This window comes from Guyanagaster necrorhizus (genome assembly GCF_019112545.1).
Source record: "Guyanagaster necrorhizus MCA 3950 unplaced genomic scaffold BT62scaffold_24, whole genome shotgun sequence".
NCBI classification, from domain to species: Eukaryota; Fungi; Basidiomycota; class Agaricomycetes; order Agaricales; family Physalacriaceae; genus Guyanagaster; species Guyanagaster necrorhizus.
Window position 1 is genome coordinate 474,296 of NW_025064903.1, and position 22,766 is coordinate 497,061.

The 22,766-nt window shown below is 40.3% G+C and overlaps 3 protein-coding genes across 3 annotated transcripts; 1 reads left to right on the forward strand and 2 right to left on the reverse strand.

The window, feature by feature from the left end:
- Window positions 1-6,932: 6,932 nt before the first annotated feature.
- Window positions 6,933-8,141, forward strand: BT62DRAFT_922063 (uncharacterized protein; the record flags this gene model as incomplete). Its single annotated transcript, XM_043184376.1, has 6 exons — window positions 6,933-7,163; window positions 7,191-7,266; window positions 7,618-7,694; window positions 7,873-7,887; window positions 7,933-7,996; window positions 8,041-8,141. 6 exons carry the CDS (start codon window positions 6,933-6,935, stop codon window positions 8,139-8,141), a joined length of 564 nt encoding a protein of 187 aa, XP_043036783.1.
- Window positions 8,142-15,204: 7,063 nt separating this feature from the next.
- On the reverse strand, window positions 15,205-16,676 carry BT62DRAFT_922064 (uncharacterized protein; the record flags this gene model as incomplete). The annotated part of the gene is made up of 8 exons (XM_043184377.1): window positions 15,205-15,530; window positions 15,593-15,638; window positions 15,808-15,879; window positions 15,923-16,084; window positions 16,128-16,235; window positions 16,291-16,346; window positions 16,368-16,524; window positions 16,575-16,676. 8 exons carry the CDS (start codon window positions 16,674-16,676, stop codon window positions 15,205-15,207), a joined length of 1,029 nt encoding a protein of 342 aa, XP_043036784.1.
- A 1,536-nt stretch (window positions 16,677-18,212) lies between these two features.
- Window positions 18,213-20,049, reverse strand: BT62DRAFT_922065 (uncharacterized protein; the record flags this gene model as incomplete). The annotated part of the gene is made up of 11 exons (XM_043184378.1): window positions 18,213-18,225; window positions 18,280-18,359; window positions 18,423-18,571; window positions 18,611-18,802; window positions 18,865-18,949; window positions 19,135-19,218; window positions 19,244-19,260; window positions 19,360-19,409; window positions 19,474-19,655; window positions 19,711-19,875; window positions 19,948-20,049. The coding sequence occupies 11 exons, from the start codon at window positions 20,047-20,049 to the stop codon at window positions 18,213-18,215; spliced, it is 1,119 nt and encodes a 372-aa protein (XP_043036785.1).
- Between the last annotated feature and the right edge of the window lie 2,717 nt (window positions 20,050-22,766).

Below are 22,766 nucleotides of genomic sequence, written 5' to 3' on the forward strand. Positions count from 1 at the left end.
GGAGTAACAGAACCAGTATGCTTGTTGGTACTATCACCAACAGTGTATCTGACTCTCCATTCTGGAAATCTACCACTCTCACCACTGAGTCTGACCCTTGGACAGGACCCACTGAAGAAGTCAACCATGCAGACAAGATCCACTAGGAGGCAGTGCTCAGTCTTGACAATGACTGCCCACTATCTTACAGGACTGACACCATTGCAGAAACTAATGATATTCTCATCCAGAGAAATGGGATATCAGCAGACTGAGGAACCATCAGGAGAGATGATGAGGGCATTGACTCTACAGATGACATTCAGAGATTCCTCAACAGGAACTTTGCTGCCCTTTTCCTCAACCCACAATTCTATCAAAACTTCCATCAGTATTGCAGAGCAATGATGGTGGCAACAGCATAAGCAGATGCTGAGGAGCAACAGAGGCAGCCCAAGTGGCAGCCTACTTCTTGACTCAGACCTGATGATGCTAGACTCAGCATGCAGCTCCAGTATAGCCATCCTAGAAGTCTACAACTCATATGACAATTCTCTCCTCAAGAGAAACATGGGCAGTGAGACTACCAGTGGAGATGCAGACAACAAAGGGGAGAAGGATTGCGATGAGGAAGTCAAGAATCCTCCAACTGACTGGATCAGTTTATGAAATATACAGACACATGAAGAGAAGCAGAAAGAATTGGTGCAGAAGACACACCAGAAAGACTTTATGAAGTTGTATTGGGATGGTACAACTATATTATGGATGGATGACACTTGGTTAGTGTTGTCCATGGGATAAAGGTATACTGCCACTGATTATATCAAGCATGTGAAAATTTTGCAATATGTAGCCACTGAGCAGGCTATTTTTACTTATAATAAAAGATATTTAAAGCATCAGATACAGGTGTTATCGCTGTACAGGCCTAAGTATAGCACAATGCTAAAACCTTAAATACTGAGTGTTGTGCTGAGCAAGCCAATTAACATGACACCATCAATCTGAACAATGTCATCAAGATATTCATTTGCCACTTCAGCCATCTGAAGCATGGCATCTCAGCTTTCCTGAAGCTGACCCCAACCAAGCAGCCATTATCTGAACCCTTGGAAGCTGCTGATTTAGCAACTATTTGCTGGACAACTGCCATCAGATGAAGCCAAAGGCAGTAGAGAAAAGGCATTCAAAGAGCCTCTTCTCACGAAAGATGACTCTGTGGCAATCACTCAGGGCTGGACTATCAAGAATGGGCAGATCATGCAAAAAGAAGCACCACTGCCAGAAAGTCCCATTGCCAATGATAGCTTCTTTCATTCATTCCCAAGACCTCTGAGCAGCTAAGCAGGACCACCTTCTGGTGGACTTCCAAACCTAATACTCACTCTCAATGTCAGCACTCAAATTCTTTAGATCAAACCAACCCTTGTATCCAAGCCCAATCCCTTTTAAGGAGCATCTGATGATATTGATCAATTTCTGGTTGACTGTGATCAATACTTCCAGGTATTTGCAGTGACCCACATGGCAGATAAGGCAAAAACATGATGAGTTCTTATTTCTCCCACATTCTGGTCCACCATTAGGGCTCATCATTGATACCTTTCATGGCTGATCTTTAAACAGATGATCAATGACAAGTTCACTGATCCAGGAGTACAAGAAGTCCACAAGCAGAAGATGAAGGACTTCAAGATGGGAGACAAACTGGCTACTAACTACTTTGACAAATTAGAATGACTTGGCAGGCTGGCAGGAGTCTGGGATGATACAGCTGATACTGGCAGAATGGTCAAATATATGAAGATGGGAGCCTCGACCTTCTATCTCAAAATCATCTCTGATATCAGCTATAGTATTCCAGTCAGATACAATGAATGGAAGGTGTGAATCATCATGATGTATCAGAAATGACAATAACAAAAAGTGGAATTGTCTACTCTAGCATGAGGAGGACAGAGACATCAGAGACAGAGCATGAAGCCCTTCATCTCCAATATGACCACACCTGCTAAGCCTAGAGGCTCAGCCTCAACTTCCTCATTTGGTGAGAAGCAAACTGGTACAGGCACAATATATACCAAAATGGGTCAACTGATAGATGTGGATCATCTTAAGAAAGGAGGGAAGTGTTTTAATTGTGGCCAGAAGAGCCACATAGCATGAAACTGTCCCTAGAAGAATAAATGCACCTGAGAAGACATACAGGCACAGATCACTGAGTTAATGAAGGAAGATGAAGATCTCAGGTCCAATGACAAACCCAAGGAGGTAAAAGGTATGGCCAAGCAGTGAGCAATTCCACTAGCTTGACCAAATTTTCAAAGAGTGGACTGTCATCTCCAGTTATTGAATAGACTGACTTTTTCTCTATAGTTCTACCACCTATGTCTAAACTATGTGTGCATTTGAATATATCTGACAGTATCACTCATTCATTGAAATCACCTCAGAAGTTGAAACTGGAAACTCAACTGCTGACATATGGCTGAACAGGGGCAGAGAGCCCCCAAAAAGATAAGTCATCACTAAAAGTTCATCAAACTGACAAGTCAAAAGGAACTCAACTACCTATAGGCCAAACTGAAGCAGAGAGCTCCATTGGTTGGCTAAAACCATTCAACATCAAATGGACTTAGCAAGCCATCAAGGATGCAAAGGATGAAGCAACAGCAAAGATTGTACTCAAGAATTGGGTATATAAGACCTGAGCTGAGGAGGTGATCAATGACATGATCACTGGGATGAAAGAAGCAGAACAGTGCTGAGCCCTGGAATGGCTCGACAAACTATATAAACCATGAAAGTTTATCTGATGATCTAAGACTTTGGGCCAAGACCTATTGGCCAAAGCTCAAATCAAGACCCTTATATCTTGAAGCACTCATATGGTCACTGCACTAATTGACAGTGAGTGCACTGGAAGTTCAATCAACTATGCTTTTGTCACTAAGCACAATCTCTCTACTTGAGCTATGGCAGCCCCAATTTCTATCTATAATGCAGATGGGACAAAGAACCAAGCCCATTTAATTACTGAATATGTGGAGCTGAGGCTCACTATCAGAGATCATTCAGAATAGATCAACTTGGCAGTAACTGACTTAGAAACCAAAGAAATATTTCTTGGTCATGATTGGCTGATTCAACATAATCTACTGATCAACTGGAAGACTGGCTGCATCATTTTCATCAGATGTTATTGTTAGAAAATTCTATTCGAACTACTGGATGAAGACTCTGAGGATCAGTGAGACAAAGAGATAGAAGATAGTGAAATGATTCTTGCTGTTGACCTACAAAGAGCTATTCACATTTGGGCTATCCATCATGCAAATGATCTAGCAGCAAAAGCCAATGCTGATAAGGAGGAAAAAACATTCAAGAAGATGGTATCTGAATGGTATGGGACTTTTGAGACTTATTCGATAAGAAAAGTTTTGATGAATTACCTGATCTAAAGCCCTGGGACCATGCTATAGAATTAATCTCTAATGCAAACACCAACTTGAACTGCAAGTGCTATCCACTTAGCAACTATAAACAACAAGAACTAGATAAGTTTTTTAATGAAAACTTATCTAGTGGAAGGATTCAGCCATCAAAGTCTCTGATAGTCTCTCTCTTCTTCTTCATCAAGAAGAAGAATGAAAAACTCCAACCAGTGCAAGATTATCAGAAGCTCAACAAAATGATGATCAAAAATTATTACCTGCTTCCTTTAATTTCAGAATTGATGGACAAACTCTGAGGTGCCAAATACTACACCAAGTTGGATGTCTAATGGAGATATAATAATATCCACATCAAAGAAGGTGATAAATGGAAGGCTGCTTTTTGAACTAACTGTAGTTTGTTCAAATTAATGGTTATGTTCTTTGGACTTATAAATTCACTGGCAACCTTCTAGTGGATGATGAATGACATCTTCAAAGATCTCATTGCCATGAGGAAGGTCACGATCTACTTGGATGACATCCTAATCATGTCCAAAACCAAGGAGGAACATTGGCAATTAGTATGACAGGTACTAGCCTTGATGAGGAAACACTGATTTTTTCTCAAGGCTGAGAAGTGTGAATTTGAGGTGTTGGAAACTGAATACTTCAGAGTCATTATCAGTGAAGGAAGCATCAGAATGGACCCCATCAAAGTGGCAGGAGTAACCAAATAGCTGAAACCAACCAAGAAGAAGGAACTACAGTTGTTTTTCAGCTTTACCAACTTTTACCATCAGTTTATCAGAGACTATAGCAAGATAGTCAGACTCATGATGCAATTGACTGGAAATGTGCTATGGACTTGGAGACTATCACAGCAATCAGTGTTTAATGACCTTAAATGCTGATTGGCTGAGGATGTTATCCTAGTAATTCCAACTCAGGATGGAAAATTTCAAGTGGAAGCAGACTCAAGTGAGGGTGCCATTAGGGCTGTCCTCTCTCAGGAACAGGATGGGAAATGGTGACCAGTCACATTCCTTTTAAAGACACTCACAGTCACAGAGCACAACTATGAGATTTATGACAAGGAACTCCTTGCTATAATGCTCACTCTTACTGAATGGTGGTGACATGCCCTCTCCAAGTTCAGGCATGTAAAATTGCAAAAATTGTAAATACATGGACCACATTCCAGATCAGTAAGCATGTAACAGAAAATAGGACTAAAGCACACAGAAACCTAGCTATCATAATGATAAACTGAAGTAACAATAAGCAGAGTGCATAGCCTAGTAACAGACTAATATCAGAGGGGTTAGACTGCATGTGAGATCCCAGCACTTGGCCCCAAATGTGCCAATACTATTACAAGAAGATATGCTAAAAATAAAAAGACTATGATTGAAATATAATCAGCAAGTCTGATCACATTGATCAAAGATGCACAGCCATTGATGCACTGATGGGACATGCCTTAGAACAGAAAACTGAGACCCAAAGAAAGATATCTGAGTAAATGGGTATTGAACAGAGAAATAGACTAATGACAACAAGCTAACAAGTAGAGAAATATTACTCTAGGAATGAATAGTGCAGATACCATCCTGAGCTTTGCATGCATACATATGGTGCCTTAGCATGCATAACACAGCAAGAGACTCTGCATCATACTAAGAAATGGCACCTTTAGTGAGTCAGATAGAATGACTGATTGGACACAGGAAAGCAGAACATAGCCATTGTGGCTGGCTTCTGGCATGAAAAATAACTCTGGGGGTCTGAGACAGTTTACTGCTGTCAGAGATGTCACCAAGAAAATAAGAAAGTGAGCAGACCTGATGAGGCCAGCTAGCTGATGTCAGCTAGTGAAGGAACAGTGGGCACAGTCATCACCCAAAAGAGAATAAGCATGGTGACTGCAATATGCATGTGAATAATACCCATGGGATCTGGCACAGAGTTCCACACTTTGAGGATACCATAGTAGGATTGTATTAGTAAGTACCATAGTAGAGTATTTAAATATGGTATTGTATAACTGGAGAAGGAAGTTTTTCAACTCCTCACAGTTGTGGTGTATTGGGCACAGAAAGCCTTGCACTCTAGCTCTGAGTTTGTGTTAGTGACTCCAGGTGAGAGAATAAACTGATTATTGATATCATTAAGAGTGGTGTGAGAACTAAGCAAGGCATTGAAGCTCATGAAGGACTTGAGCTCAGTTTGATAAGAGATTTTGGATTGCACTTTAACCTGAGAATAAGAGAGTGGTGTCTGAAGGGCATCATCTTGAGTTTTTGAGGTATTTATGATGCACAGTGCTACAGATGGTAGAGGTTCAAACCCTTTGGCTTGATTAGTGTGCGCTTTTGTGTTATTTCTGCAGATTGGCAGAGGTTCAAACCCTTTGGTCTGTCAGATAGTGTTTTATTGTGTTTGTATCTCTGGATCACATAGGTTTGAATCCTGTGGATCTATGATCAGTTTGGAAGCTTGTGAACAGAGATCTGTGCTCTTTGGCACTTGTGAACATGTTTGTGATTGGTTTTTGCTTAGAGCACAAAGTGTTGAGTTGTGTATTATGTGTGTTAGGGATTTGAGTTGATCTGAGCTGTGCTTAGAATCATTTGAGAGTTTTAAAGGAGTGTTTTGACATATTGTATTGAACTGCAGTATCCTTTGCCTTGAGGCCCAGCAACACCAGTTGTCATCTCTTGTTCTGATAAAATGAAAAGCTTTGAGACTTAAAGAGACCTTGGACTGTTGTAAGTGCACTATTACTGTCTGCATGCTGTGATCTCATTGAAGAAGACAATTATATTTGTTGATTGCTACTTTTATTGCATTATAACCCCCTCATGAACTAAGAGTTTTATATGTGTGTTGGTGTGAGTGTGGACAGTGGATAATGCTCTGCTGTTTCTATTTTCACCTTATGCATGCTCAGATCCACTTCATCTGGAGCCCACCACAAGGGGGGAGAAGTAGTTTTAAATGAATACAATTGGATTTGGAAGAGATTCCTTTAAGCAATTGTTTTAATGGGGTGAATAACTATCTAAAGTTTCCTTCTCTTAGAGTAAACCTGCTAGCATGCTTTCTTGTAAAGACAGCTAGTGAAAATATGTTGTGTGATTTTCTCAGTGGTGTGGATACTTATTAAGAGTCAGAATAGCTGGAATCAACCAAACTCGAGAGCTAAGGACTAGAGCAGAGAAAGCAGCAAGTGGAATACATCTGCCACCAATTTACTCTCTTACCTCATGACCACAGAGTCAGAATACTTTGGAAACAGAGCTCACTGCATAGAAACACAGGAGTAAAGCAGGATCACAGCCCACTCCAGTTTCTAATTCTGAGTTTAGTCTTTTTTGATGTTGGATCAACCCCAGTGAAGATAACTCTTTAGAAATTGTACCACTCTCTACTTCAAACTCACAACCTAATTTAAACCAAAATCCAGATCTGATGATCCCAACTAATACTGAGTTTGCAACTATAGCATCATCAATGCCAAGACTGAATGAAAAAGCTGCATCACACTTTGAGAGTTTCTCTGATGCCAAGAAACTTGAGCACTTCTTCTTGAGGTTAGAAGACCTCTTTGACAAGTGTGTGGTTGATGATAATGAGGAGAAAAAGAAAGCAGTGATATCTTATACAGATATCAAAACAGAGCACCAGTGGAAAGTGCTTCTTAGCTTTGCTGCTGGTGAAAAATATGATGACTTTAAATCTGAAGTACTAGACTGTTATGATGGCATGCAGGACAGTGATAGAGATGCAATATTAGAACTCAAAAGGCTAGTACATCATTATGACATAGTCCAGATTAATGACAAGAGTCAGTTTATAGCATTCAAAAGAGAATTCCAAGTACTTGCATCTGTGCTAAACAAAGTACTATCAAACAGAGAACTGGTGGATTCATTCCTCACACCTATGTCTGACAAGCTGTATAGGTCCATTAAGCTACAGCTAGAGTGGTTACCACCACCCACAGGATTGACAAGGTGAGATAATGCAGATCCCTATAAACTAAAAGAGATCATGGATGCTGAATTAACAGCACTGCAAGATGTATTCTCATCCATAGACAGAAAGCGAGATGAGGCATGAGATATCTCAACCTCAACATCAATTGCACACAAATAGCACTGATTAACTATGGCTGCATGCAATTTACCTGTGGTAGAAGAGCATGGTGTGAAACAGGAAGAGATAGAGAGTGTGCTTGCTGTCATAAAGGATTTCATGGAACAGCAGACCTCTGTGAGTGATAAAAGGCTTGCAAGTTTAGAGAAAGCTATGATGGAGAACCAGAAGAGTCTCATGATGTTCATGCAGCAGCAGGCTAATAGAATGCAAGCATCAGCATATAATTTAGGCCCAGGAGCAATGGAATATGGACAGAATTACTTGTGTGCATGCTTTTTCTGTAGAGATACAGATAAGCACTGCTCGAGTGAGTGCTTCATAAAAGCCTCATACATCAAGGCCAGAAAAATAGAGATGGTTGATAGAAGAGCATGACTACCAGATGAGAGAGAGGTACCCAAAGATATTAGAGGGCAGTATGTGAAAGAGTGCATTGATGAATACTATGTGCACATGAAAGCTGGCAAGTTGCAGAGCCAGAATATAGTGATAAATGCTATAGACACTTCAGGGCTATTCTATGTCTCAGAGGGTTATAGCATGCTATTGCAAGAAAAATAGAAACTGGAGTGCCAGGTGTTTGCAATAAGGATGCAGCAGACAAGCCAAGAGTCAGAAATGTGGACTCACAGTAAGAGGCCACTATCTAATGAACCAGTGGAGCAAGAACTGTTGGATAAGGACAGAGAGCAGGGTTTTTTTAGGCATTCAATGAAGGAGGGCAGGAATCATACAATGACTCATGGAGTTGCCAGGTCAGATTCACCATCACCCTTGGAGGACATAAGAAATAAAAAACAGAGAGGAGCAGTTAGAGCTGAGGTAGTGAAGGATACACTGATGAAGTGGATCTGAGTGCATGCAAGGTGAAAACAGATACAGCAGAGTGTTATCCACTGCTCACACTCACACCAACACACACATAAAACTCTTAGTTCATGAGGGGATTATAATGCAATAAAAGTAGCAATCAACAAATATAATTGTCTTTTTCAATGAGATCACAGCACATGAATGGCAATAGCACACTTACAACAGTCCAAGGCTTTTCTAAGTCTCAAAGCTTTTCATTTTATTAAAACAAGAGGTGGCAACTGGTGTTGCCAGGCGTCAAGGCAAAGGGTACTGCAGTTCAATACAGTATGTTGAAACACTCCCTCAAAACTCTCAAATAGTTCCAAGCACAGCTCAGATCAACTCAAATCCCTAACACACACAATACACAACTCAAAGCTTCATGCTCTAAGCAAAAACCAATCACAAACACATCCACAAATGACCAAAAGCACAGATCTCTATTCACAAGTTTTCAAACTGATCATAGACCTACAGGATTCAAACCTATGCAATTCAGAGACACAAACACAATAAAACTCCATCCAACAGACCAAAGGGTTTGAACCTCTGCCACCTGTAGTGCTGCATGTTACAAATACCTCAAAAACTCAAGATGATGCTCTTCAGACACTGCTCTCTTATTCTCAGATTAAAGTGCAATCCAAAATCTCTTATCAAACTGGGCCCAAGTCCTTCATGAGCTTTGATGCCTCACTTAGTTCTCACAGCTCTCTCAATGATATTCAATAATAAGTTTATTCTCTCATCTGGAGTTACTAACACAAACCCAAAGCTAGAGTGCAAGGCTTTCTGTGCCCAATACACTGCAACTGTGGGGGGTCAGAAAACTTTTTTCTCCAGTCATACAATCTCATCTTTAAGTACTCTACTATGGTACTTACTAATATAATCCTACTATGGTATCCTCAAAGTGTGGAACTCTGTGCCAGATCCCACAGGTATTATTTGCATGCATATCACAGTCACCATGCTTATTCTCTTTTGTGCAAGAGCTGTGCTCACTGTTCCTTCACTAGCTGACATCAGCTAGCTGGTCTCACCAGGTCTGCTCACTTTCTTATTTTTCCAGTGACATCTCTGACAGTAGTAAACTGTTTCAGACCCCTGGGGTTATCTCTCATACCAGGAGTCAGCCACAATGGCTATGTTCTGCTTCTCTGTGTCTAGTCAGTCATTCCATCTGACTCATCAAAGGTGCCATTTCTTGGTATGATGCAGAGTCCCTCACTGTGTTATGCATGCTAAGGCACTATAAGTATGCATGCTATTCATTCCTGGGGTAATATTTCTCTACTTATTACTTTGTTGTCATCATTCTATTTCTCTGTTCAATACCCATTTACTCAGATATCTTTCTTTGGGTCTCAGTTTTCTGTTCTAAGGCATTTCCCATCAGTGCATCAATGGCTGTGCATCTTTGATCAATGTGATCAGAATTGCTGATCATATTTCAATCATAGTCTTTCTATTTTTAGGATATCCTCTTGTAATAGTATTGGTGCATTTAGGGTGAAGTGCTGGGACCTCACATGCAGCCTAACCCCTCTGGTATTAGTCTGTTACTAGACCATGCACTCTGCTTATTATTACTTCAGTTTATCATGATAGCTAGGTTTCTGTGTGCTCTAGTCCTATTTTCTGTTATATGCTTACTGGACTGGAATGCAGTCCATGTATTCGCAATTTTTGCAATTTTACATGCCTGAACATGGAGAAGACATGTCACTGGATGATTCTGAAGTAGAATTTCCATCAAAGACAACAAGCAAAAAGCAAGTGTGGCTGGATCCCATGCTCAAGACCATACTGACTGTGTGCAGTCTAACTCCAGAACCAGAGATGCTATATCTCAATGTTCCAGATGTTACCAATGCAGGTAGAAAGGGAGATCCATCAAGGAGATGGCCCAAGAAGACAGGGTTTGTGCTCTATGTGGCTGAGGAGAAATTAGTGGCTTACCAGTTGAAAGCACCAGTAGAAGAGCATGCAAACTCACCTGAGATATTAGAGTGACTCATAAAGTCTCCTATAGTCATGACAGTTGGAGAATTGCTTGCTCTGTCAAAGATTGGCAGTTCAGTTAAATAAGAGTTGACTATGAAATGAGTATCCCTGGATAAATCCAAGAAAAATGGCAAGCAACAGTTTGGGCTAGTCATAGAGAAAGAATCAGAGTCAGACAGCGAAGATAGAGTCACTGAGGCCCTTCCTTTTGCAGAGACAACTGATGATAAGAGAACTGGATTACTAAAGGATGCTGTATACTTATCAGAGATCTCATTTGAAGGAAACTTTGTGGTGACCACTGAGGCCAGCAATGGGATTCCTGAAGGTGCAGTGGTCTGGCAAGACTCTTTGGAGCAATATCTGAATGATGCCACAGAAAAAGGAGAAGTTCTAAAGCAGATCTATGTAGCTAAAGACTCACAGACTTTGTGCTCTGTCTTCCCTTTTATAAATGGTGTAGAGTGGTTTGAAAGCTTGTATGATACAGGCTCACAGATTGTGTTGATGTCTAGCTGAGTAGCTGAGAGCCTGGAATTGATGTATGACCCAGACAAAGTAATAAACATGCAATCTGCAAATAAGCAAGTAAAGAAGTCCCTTGAGATGATAAAGAATATCCCATTCTTGTTCAGTGATATCACAGTATATCTACAAGTATATATCATCAAGGATCCTGCCTATGATGTATTGCTTGATAGACCCTTTGATGCACTAACAACAAGTATGGTATATAATACAGCAGATGGAGGACAGACTATTAAGATAAAGAATCCTAACTCTGCACAGTGTGTGATGGTACCAACATTCTCCAGGAGACAGAAGATGTTTATGACATGCGAAGTAAGCAAGAGTTTTCAATGATCAGTGATTTGATTAACAATCAAAAAGATTTAGCACTAATAATAGAGCCTGATCAAGATGGTGATCTGATGATCAGCACATATGCAAAGCCCACAAGATTACATGTATTTGAGAAAGAAGAATTACAGACAGTATATGCTGTAGCAAGCTCAATGGTGCATGGTGAGAATACAAGAGTGCATAGGACTTTATCCTTGTATTTTGGGGCACTTAAAGAAATAAAAGACATGAAAAGACAGGACAGAGGTGCAGAGACATGTGCAAGAGACATCACATAGAATGTAAGTGAGATACAATGCAAAGCAAGCTCAGAGTGATGCATGAAAATTAAACTTTTTGACAAAGTCAGCATGGAGTATTCTCCACCTGCAGTAGGATCAGTAAAAGATGTCTTTGCAACAAAGAAATATAAGCCAGTAGCACAAAAGATATGACCTATTACAGGAGGATTACCATCAGAGTTCTGCATTCTGCATGAAATTAGAGGAGACCCTTTGGCAAGCATGCCTCAATTGAGTATCCATCCACCAGAATATATACCAACAGAAAGGTACACCCAAGAGTGCAAAGAGATAATCAACAGAGTTCACTCAGAAGACTTTCTATAGCCAGAAGAGTGCAAGCTCATGTATGAGTTTATGTGCCTGCAGAGCAAGGGATTTTCTTGGGATGATACCAAGTGAGGCCATTTTAAGGAGGAGTACTTTCTGCCAGTAACCATCCCAGCTGTAGAGCATACTCCTTAGATACAGAAGAACATACCAATTTCACCAGGAATATTTGATCAGGTATGCAAGATAATAAAAACCAAGATTAATGCAGGAGTGTATGAGCCATCAAACTCCTCTTATCACTCACATTGGTTTTGTGTGGTTAAGAAAGATGAAAAGAGCCTGAGGCTAGTCCATAGCCTGGAGCTCTTGAATGTGATCACAATCAAGCACTCAGGAGTGCCTCCAGTGACACATGAGCTAGCAAAGCACTTTGCAGGATGTTCCTGTAGAGGCACATTGGATCTCTATATAGAATATAATGAGAGAACCTTAGATGAGAGATCTAGGGATCTTACTATATTCCAAACACCATTTGGCATGCTAAGACTTGTGACATTGCCTATAAGATGGACAAACTCAGTACCAATATTTTATGATGATATAACTTATATATTGAAGGATGAAGTACCCATATCACTATACCATATGTAGATGATGTTCTGGTATGAGGACCAAAAACATGCTATGAAATTAAAGGTGGAGAATATGAAACTATCAAGGAAAACTGAGGGATTCACAGATTTGTGTGGAAACACTTCCAGAATATGAACTGAGTGGTACAATGCATGAAATATGCTGGGGGAACTTTCCCTGGTCACAAAGCAGTCCTTTGCATGTCAGAAATCATGGTTGTGAGACACCATTGCATCTATAAAGGCAGAAAATCTGAAACAGACAGAGTAGGAGTGATAATGTGATGGGGACCATATGAAGACTTAGGAGATGTGCACTCTTTTCTGGGAACAGTGGGAGTATACAGGATGTTCATTAAAGATTATGCCAAGAAAGCAGATGCCTTGACAAGATTAACTTGCTTAAAAGTACCATTCAAATTTGGAGGTAAGCAGAGAGAATTGATGCAGATATTGAAGGATGCATTGCGCTCTAGTCCATCTTTGATGCCAATTGATTATGAGCTGGACACAGATGTGATTTTGGGAGTAGACACATCATACCATGCAGTCGGATTCCATATCTGTCAAGTTGATCCAGATAATCCAAAGCAAAGGAGATATGCACACTTTGGTTCTATTGTTTTAAATGAGTGAGAAGTGTGCTTTTCACAACCAAAATGGGAGCTCTATGGACTATTCAGAGCCCTGCATGCTTGCTGACATTGGCTCTTTGGAGTGAGAAAATTGGTAGTAGAGACAGATGTGAAATACATTGCTGAAATGCTTAGAAACCCTGATGAGTTTCCTAATGCTGCAATAAACAGATGGATAAAGTCTATCTTGATGTTTCACTTCACATTGGTATATATCCCAGATGAGAGACATGCACCAGATGAATTATCTAGGTGCAGTTTCCAGCCAGGAGATGAAGAATACTCAAATCCAGAAGATAAATATAGTCCACCAGATAAGGAACCATGGAAATTCATCAATGGGACTGAAGATGAGATAGAAGACATTGCAGAATTTAAAGAGAGAATTGACACTCAGCATAGCTTTGTAACAGTTGCCAGAGCAGTACATGACTTCCATAAAGACAAAGTAATACAGGAAGCCTTAGAGCATGGTGAAACACATGCAGTACTGTATAACATGGGACTACTGCTCTCTGAGGCTGCTGAGTACAGTGACATAGCGAGTTATGATGAATCATGAAGGAGTAGGTATGCAAACATGCTAGATAAGCAATTGCCACAGGTAATTCAGTGGCATGAGAACCCTACCATGTGGATACCTGGATTTAATGATAATCAATACCAGAACTTTATAAGATATGCAAAGAACTTCATGGTGGATAAAGGAAAGCTATATAGACAAGATATAGAGCCAGAATATAAGCTAGTCATCTACTCAGAGAAGAGAATGTATATAATGAAAGCAGCATATGATCAACTAAGACACCGAGGGATATATATGATAAAAATGTTGATTAAAGAGAGATTTTGGTGGCTAGAGATGGAGTGCAATATCTCATGCTTTGTTAGCACTTGCAACATATGCCAGGAGGATGAACCTTAGTGAGTGAAACTGCACAAGCAATCACAGAATGGTTATTTGAAGATATCATATGCTGGTAGAGCTGTATTTCCTTGATAATAATGGATAACAGTAAGCAATTTAAAGCTGCAGTAGCATATTTAAAACAGAAATATGGTATAAAGGGGATAAGAATATCTCTATACAACTCACAGGCCAATAGAAGGATAGAACAACTGCACTGTGATGTGCAGCAGAGCCTATTCAAAGCATGTGGGGGAAATGAAAAAAAGTGACATTATTACTTCATGCTAGTGATGTGGGCTGATAGAATCACTGTCAGAAAATGGATGGGATGCTCTCCCTTTTTTGTGGTTACTGGTGCACATCCAATATTACCACTTGATGTGCTAAAAGCAACATGGCTAGTTGAGTATCCAGAGAGAATTATAGAGGATTGGGAGCTCCATGGATTGTGCATGATAGCACTAGAGAAACATGCAGATAAAGTAGCAGAGATGCACAATAATATGGATGAGAAAAAGAAACAAGATACATTGAAGTATGCGATAATGCATGCAAATAAAATTAAGTCCTATAACTTCAAATGAGGGGACTTAGTTCTAATGCACAATACACAGATTGAGAGTGCACTGAATACAAAGATGAAACTATAGTATCTAAGTTTCTTAGTTGTACTGGACTGCTCAAGTGCAGGAAACTACATCCTGGCAGAACTAGATAGCATGCTAATTGATTCAAAGATTGCAGCATTCTGTGTGATCCCATACCTCACATGCAATTCTATAGAAATTGATGATAAGGTCATGCACTAGCTGTGCAAAGATTCAAAAGAATTGTGAAAGATATTAGAGTCACCAGAACCAAAAGACAGATGGCTATTGAACTTCACTAAAGAGTTCAAAGAATCACCAACTCCAAAAGTGTCAGACACAGTTAACTTAGATGAAGATTAGTGCAGAATGCAGAAATGCCTTCTACAGGCATATAATTACTAAGTAATAACAGAATATACAGCACTAGCTACTGTACTTGCGATATGAGAAGGTTTAAAAGAGTGCTACATTGGAGTCAAAGATAGAAAAGGAGAATAAGAGATCATGACAAACCAGTAAGAGATGACCAGATGATGGATGAGTACCATAGATGTCAAGTATCACTACTGCCCTGGGATCAGGCAGACAGAGGCTTCACATTAGATAAGGTGAAAGGAGCAGAAGGAGTCTCAGTCTCCACAGGAGTAGGATCTTCAGAGTCTGCTGATGCTGGAACCAAGGGATGAAGGGCAGACTGGACACATTCAAGTTCATCAAGGAGAAAAGTGTGCTGTTTCTCAGCAGCATATAGAGTGTGCTGGAGCACAAGGACATCATCCATGAGGGCACTCTCAAGCTTGGCCAGATGCTCAGGTCTCTCCACTGTAAAACAACTCATGGTCAATCCTTTATAACTCTTGTACAAAGCATCGACACTAGGAGCAGCTTCCTTATTGTTGGCAACTGAAAATATAAAGAGCACAATTAAGAAATGACATAGTGAGCAATGAAAAAGAGATACATACAGGCATTAATAAGTCCAAGAGCTGAGACAGGGTGCTGCTCTCCAACCTCATGAAAACCATGATGGAAATACTCTCAGACTGATGGAAGCAGGAATGATGGCTTAGCATGCTTGCAAGCATGAGCACTGTCTTTGCTGATAAACCTTTGGAAAGTTGTCTGAGCCACTTTACTGGTCAGAAACACAAGTGGTAGGCAAGAAAAGGAGACAACATACCTGACTCTTGTTGGAGCAATCAGCAAAAGAATGACTATTGGCACCAGAATGCACACAGAAAGATGGCTCTTTCTAGAATTACAATCTCTTAGTGAAGGGGACACTGATAACATACAAAGACTCTGACCTTGTAGGATTCCTTATGCTTGTTTTCAGTAACCACATTGCTAGGCCTAGCCTTGAAAAACTTCAGAAACCATCCAGCCCTGGAGGCCTCCTCATCAATGACCATCTTGAGGAGATTGGACCTCAGATAGTCAAGCAGAGATTGTGAAGACTAGACATACTTTAATAGACTCAGTATCAGAATCAGAATGGACTGCTATCTTGTCTGGGTCATCCTTGTCATCATCAGACTCAGTATCAACAGTGACACAAGAATGATGAATAGCACAGTCTTTGCCCTTATTGCATGCAATAACTCTGGCCTAGCAGGAGAAAATCAGTCAGAAGAGCTATTAAACAGAGAAAACGATTATAAACCAACTTAGGGTCATAATAAGGGCCAGTTGGAAGGGAAGGAGCACCTGGCCCATCATCTGCAAGCTGACCTCACTCACTTTGAACCCATCTCATGATGGTCTTGAGCACCTTATGGTTAGGCTGCTTGGAAGCATTGGTATGGAATTCCTTTTCAATAGCAGTGTGAGTGTGAAAAACCAACTCCTTGAGGTCCTTATCCCTGGTGAGCTTGCTTTTATAATGCTCAAGATGAGACTATCAGGTAGAAGTCAGTAAAATGGCAGGAATAGTGCACAAACACATACGGTATACTCCTGGAGTTGATCAAAATGATCATTCACAGTAGTAGCAGGATCCTTGCAGAGGGACATGATGACAGCCTTCACAACAATGAAAGTAGGGATCATTTTGACAGAGAACGGAGAAGAAATGGACAAGTAACAGTAAAGACAATAAGAGAGATGGTGAGTGGAGTCAAAACAAGATGAAAAACCCTCAACCTTTATACCTATGTGATAATAATATTTGATCAGGAAAATAATAACAGAAAAAGAAATTCTATGAGAAAGGACAGACATTAAGGGTGCCAAGCTCAGAAAACTAATGTTTGACATGTGCAAGACTTGAAAACCTGATCTGGCCTTATAAAATAAATAAATTATCATTTGAATTATAACTGAGGACAGTTAGATGCTTTTGGTGTAGGGGATATAGTGGTATACCTAGGGTATTACTATAACAGAGACAGTAAATTTTGTGATTGCAATCCCTGCTAGACATAGAAACAGAAGAATAAAAAAGAAATAATGGAATAATGACAGAAAATCAAATTATTGATAGCAGTGACAGATCCAGACAGTTAAAGGAGAGTCAACACGCAATGATACCGACATCCCACCAAGGAAATAAGAAGAACAGGTTGGAAGAGAGCAACAGGACAGCTTATAAAATGACAGAAAAGGAGAAATAATGAATAAAGAATACTGATGCGCAGGACTCAGGTATGAGCCCAACATGGTAATCAGAGCTCTTGTAAGCCAGAGAGATTGAAATATAAAACTCAGGCTCAGCTGAAATCGAAAAAAGCGCAACAAAAGAGGTATATTGGTATACTAGAGCTCTACAGGCCTGTAAGAAAAAGAGCACACAATATGACAATGAGCTATGAACAGAGTGCTACTACTGGCTGCATCTAAAGACCCTGAGTGCGGCTATAAATAAAGAAGAATATCTACAAGAAAACATAGTGCAAAGAAAGGAAACAGAAAGAAGTACAAGCATCCAAGATGTGTTAAGAGAGATATCAGGCTTTACTCAGTGTCAGAGCTAGACACCATGGCATCCCCATTGATAGATGTATCCTTAGAACCAGGATGTACCAAGAAAGATTTAAAGAGATCAGAGACTTGTGCATAAGCTTCGATGATCTCAGTACCATGCTCATAAGAAGCAATGGCATTAAGACCATCAGTAAGCTCACCCACAACCTGCTGCCAGTCCTCATACAAGAGCTGAAGAAACCTTGTGAGCAGCTTGATTTTGACTTTGATACACTTGATATGGTCAACACCATGATGAATAGCTAAGAGCAAGACAATCAGGCAGACCAGAAATAAACAGAGATTAGAAAAAACATACCACTATCACCACTGAGAGTGAGAGGGTCTAATAAAGTAGTGGCATGATAGAGCTGATTGGCATCCCAGCATGCAGAGCAATGGCCATGACAAGTGGATCTACAGCACATACAGATCTTCTCACCAACTCCACCCTCAAAAATGCACTCCTTAGAGAAACCAGCCAAAGTGCAGTTAAAGCATGGCCAGAAAAGCTAGTGAGTGAGGAAATAGGAACAGAAAAGACAAATATACCAGAGAAGGATAGACGAAATAAGGATTTTTATTGGAATGACAATGGTAGATGTATTCTCAGCCACTGTGCAATCATGCAGATGATCTGTAAAGAAAATACAATCAGAATGTGAATAAAAAATGGAAAGAAAGGACTCACTTGGTCAAAGAGTCAGGAGCAACAGGAAGCATAGAAAGCTTCATATATTCTAGGGCCTGATGGAAAAGAGGTTCATGGAACTGGAGATCAATGGCCAGATGAAAGATGCATGCATAAATAGTATAGTTAACAGTCTCCCTCACAGTCATATTAGCAGGAGCTTTGGAAACTGTGAGAATAGACTGCTGCATACACTGAGAGTGAGGAGGCTTTCCAGAGGCCACTAGAACTGTCATATCTTTGCATTGGAAAGATGCATGTATAGGAGGAGGAGAAGCAGATTTGAGAGAGGCTAAAAAGGCAAGATAAGTGATACCAGGGAGAGGCTCACTGGTCAGGGGATGATATGCATGAAGAGAGGGAGATAACAGGCTGTCCAGAGCTGAAGGAACAGCCTCTATGGGAGCACCTTCAGAACTCTCACTAGCAGGATCAGGAGTACTGACTGAGCATGGAGAAGAGCCAGCAGGCCTATCGCTCTCCACAGCAGAAGGAGTACTGGTATCATGATCAATAGGTGGAGCTGGAAGACAATATCAACCAGAGAATAAGAAAAAACCATAGAGAAGAAATGAAAAAACACACCAGATGGGACAGAGAATTTGAGAGAGCCAGGAATTGGCTTCCACTGGAAGGTGATCAGGGAAACTGAGGAAAGAGGTACCAAAGGCTGCATGTGAGACTGAGATGAGCTAGCTGCACTAAGGGAAATGGAAGATGAGGGGAATATGGCTGAAGGTAATATAAACAACATATGGGATAGGCTTGGCCCTCTTAGAGGCAGGGGCAGATACAGTCTAGGAGAAGAGAGAAGGAATAAACACAGGCAAAGAAAAATAAGGAAGATTGACTTACAGGAGCCAGGATTCCTGTCTCCTGCTGATGTTTATGAACCACTGTGACTCTCTGCAAAGGCAAAGATGATGAGAAGGTGAAAATCTGGATATGAAAAGAGATAACCTACCAAGCCAGAACTGACAGCTGGAAGAACCACAGAGATAGTATTTTTAGTAACAGGAGGGAAACATAGAAAAAGAAAAGGAGCTACAGTAAGAAGGAGAGAGACAGAGTGCAACTTACTAGGTTCTCTTGAAACCTGAGGGATCCTGATAGATGTAGGCCAGGAGACTCTGCAAGTAGGACAATAGTATAAGCTAATAGAGACACAGAAGAGCAACAAAGATCAGAACTCACCCAGATGAGCTAGCCTCAGGTTCCATGACTTTGGGGACTAAGGCAGTAGGGCCAATGACCACTGGAGCAGAGGGAGCAGAGATAGCACATGAAGAGAGCAGGAGCCAGTGGGGAATGGAGGATGAATTCCCATCCTTATAATCCAGCTCTCCAGACAGAAGAAGAGAAGCATCATAGTCCCACTAGCATAAAGGAAATATGAGCAAGCAAAGCAGGCTGAGAAATAAGGGGACATACTGAGGAATTTTTATGCTCCACCTCTGTAAGTGCCCAAGCTTTCCACTTCTTGCATTGGAGATGAGTAGGGATATGCTGAATGAGTTTGGCAAGCTCTAGATGAAAGGACACACTGTAGTTGGAGTCATGCAGGTCAAAATGCATGAGACCAGCATGATATGCTGCCTATAGAAGCAAAGTAGGCATGAATGGCAAGTTAATGAGTGGAAAGTAAGCATACACCAAGTAAGAGGTCACCTGGTTAACAGCAATGATGAGGTCCTGGGGCTCTATGATATCTGCCACAGAAGAATTGAAATATGCAGCCATAAAGGCATGGGCACTAATGAGATTAGCCATAAGAGTGATCACAGGAATAGTGAGCAAAGGGATAAAGATCATCATAATGAGGAAAGCTAGAAAAACAGTGTGAAAGACATTGGAAGAGTGAAGTAGGGGGAAAGAAAGAAAGAAATAGTGTGAGAACAGCACCTGTGCCTGATAAATCATCAGATATGAGAATTTCTTATATAAGTACGATGTGTATGTGCCCAAACCAGACCAGCATACCATTGAGAAGCAGCAAGTAAGCAGGTACACATGTGGGCAACTTGGTTGGATGTTTCAGCATTGCTGAAGCTCAGGATCTGATTCTGTGTGGACCAGAGGATGTTCTATTGTCCAGTGATTGTGTCTATGACAGAACACAGTGAATTTAACATGATAATATTGAAATACAGACATGTGTACCTACTGAAGGGACCATGGAAGGTCCAGATCTTAGTGGAAGGGATATGACATGCCCTCTCCAAGTTCAGGCATGTAAAATTGTGAAAATTGCAAATACATGGACTGCATTCTAGGCCAGTAAGCATGTAACAGAAAATAGAACTAGAGCACACAGAAACCTAGCTATCATAATGATAAACTGAAGTAATAATAAGCAGAGTGCATGGCCTAGTAACAGACTAATACCAGAGGGATTAGGCTGCATGTGAGATTCCAGCATTTGGCCCCAAATGCACCAATACTATTACAAGAGGACATGCTAAAAATAAAAAGACTACGATTGAAATATGATTGGCAAGTCTGATCACATTGATCAAAGATGCACAGCTATTGATGTACTGATGAGACATGCCTTAGAACAGAGAACTGAGATCCAAAGAAAGATATCTGAGTAAATAGGTATTGAACAGAAAAATAGATGTTATGCCCAAGCATCACATGAGTAAAACCATGTGATAAACAGATGTCCCTTTGCACTTTCAGGAATCAGCTGAGTTTACAAATGTGACTCTGGTCAGTGTGTCACAAGGCTTTCTGACTGGCTCAAGTATAGAATGGGAAGTGTAAACTTTAGCTCAAAGCTGAGGATTATCAGCAAGAGCAAGCTCCTTTAAATACTGTACATAGGATGCTATTAATATGTTATGCTTATTGTGTGTTTCTCTGTCCTCATTGTTCATTGTCCTTGAGCATTGTTACCATACATAAAAGGTTGATTGTATGCTTGTTATTGGTCATCAGTTGCATCAGAAAACTATGATGAAGTCAGCCTTATGATGACTAAGCCCTCTCTATGGTTCTAAGCACTTGTCTTTTGGTGCCTTGACTAAGCATAAATAAAAATTTGAAATAAAGAAGATGAAAAAAATTATAACATTACTCCCTCCTTAAGACCATCATCCTGATGGCTTAATTTAGGGATATTTTATAGTCATATATAGCATCATTGGCATTTATGAGTTTTTTGTTTATTCACTGATTAGATTCTAAGCTGTATCCTTTCTAGCTGACAAGATAGTCAACTGTTGTTGTTGTACCTCTGCTCTTTACTTTGATTTTGTACAGCTTGTAGTTTAAGACTTGATCAATTTTGAAATGTTCTTTGTCATCAATCAAGTTGGGCAGGAGAGGTGGAGGTTTTTCTTGATTTGGAAATGCGAATGCAATATATGGGGTCAATAATGCCTCATTGAAGACATTATGGACCTTTCAAGAAAGAGAGAGGCACAGCTTGTAGATGCTCACTCCAACCTTTGATAAGACTTGGAAGAGTCCAGTACACTTGTTGGCGAGTTTTCATTTTAGCTGTGGTAGATGCAGATTTGTCATGTCCAGCCAGACTTTATCATTGGTGATGTAGTTGTGGGCAGGGTGATGATGTTTGTCATACTGTGCTTTCATGGATTTAGTGGCCCATTCTAGCACTGTTTTCGTTTCAGCATGAATCTTTGTTATTGTAGAGGTGAAATCCACAGATGCCAGTGTAGTGGTGTGGTGTCATTGTGTCTGAGTGATGTTAGGGTGCCAGCCATGGTTTATAAAGAATGAGGTTTTTTTGGTTGCTGAGTGAATATGGTTGTTGTGTTAGAACACTGCAAGGGCCAACCATTCAACCCAGTCATCTTATTGATAGTTTATGAAGAGATAAAGATATTTCTTAATTTTTTGGTTAGCATGTTCTGTCTGTCCATCAGTTTGCAGATGATAGGCCATGGACACATTGTGTTTGATGTGCAAAAGTTGATATAGGTCATCGAGAAATTTGAAGATGAACTGTGGTCTCTAATCTGAGATAACGACTTGTGGCATGCTATATTTGATGTAAATCTCATCATAGAGAATCTTAGCCCATCCTTCTGAAGTTAGTTTCATTGAACAGGTGATCAGAATGATTGCTTTAGAGAAATGATCAATAATGACAAGAATTGCATTATATCCATTACAGTTGAGAAGACTGGTGATCATGTTGATGGAGATGTGTGTCCATAGAGATGAGGGAATTTCATTTGGGTGCAGGGAGACCAGTCAGGCCTGAGTTGATGACTTCTCTTATTGGCAAACTTCACATGCTTGGATGTAGATGGTGATGTCATTTTCTATTTTTGGCCACCAGTACTCCTACAGTACTAACTCCTTGGTCTTAGTGATTTTGGGGTGGTCAGCTGTAGTGTGATTATGACAAGTGGCAATAATCTTGCCACAGAGCTTTTGATCTCTTGGGATGTAAATCTGTCTGTCATAGTGGATCATTCCTTCTTCCTTCATCATTTCTCTTTCATGGTTAAGAG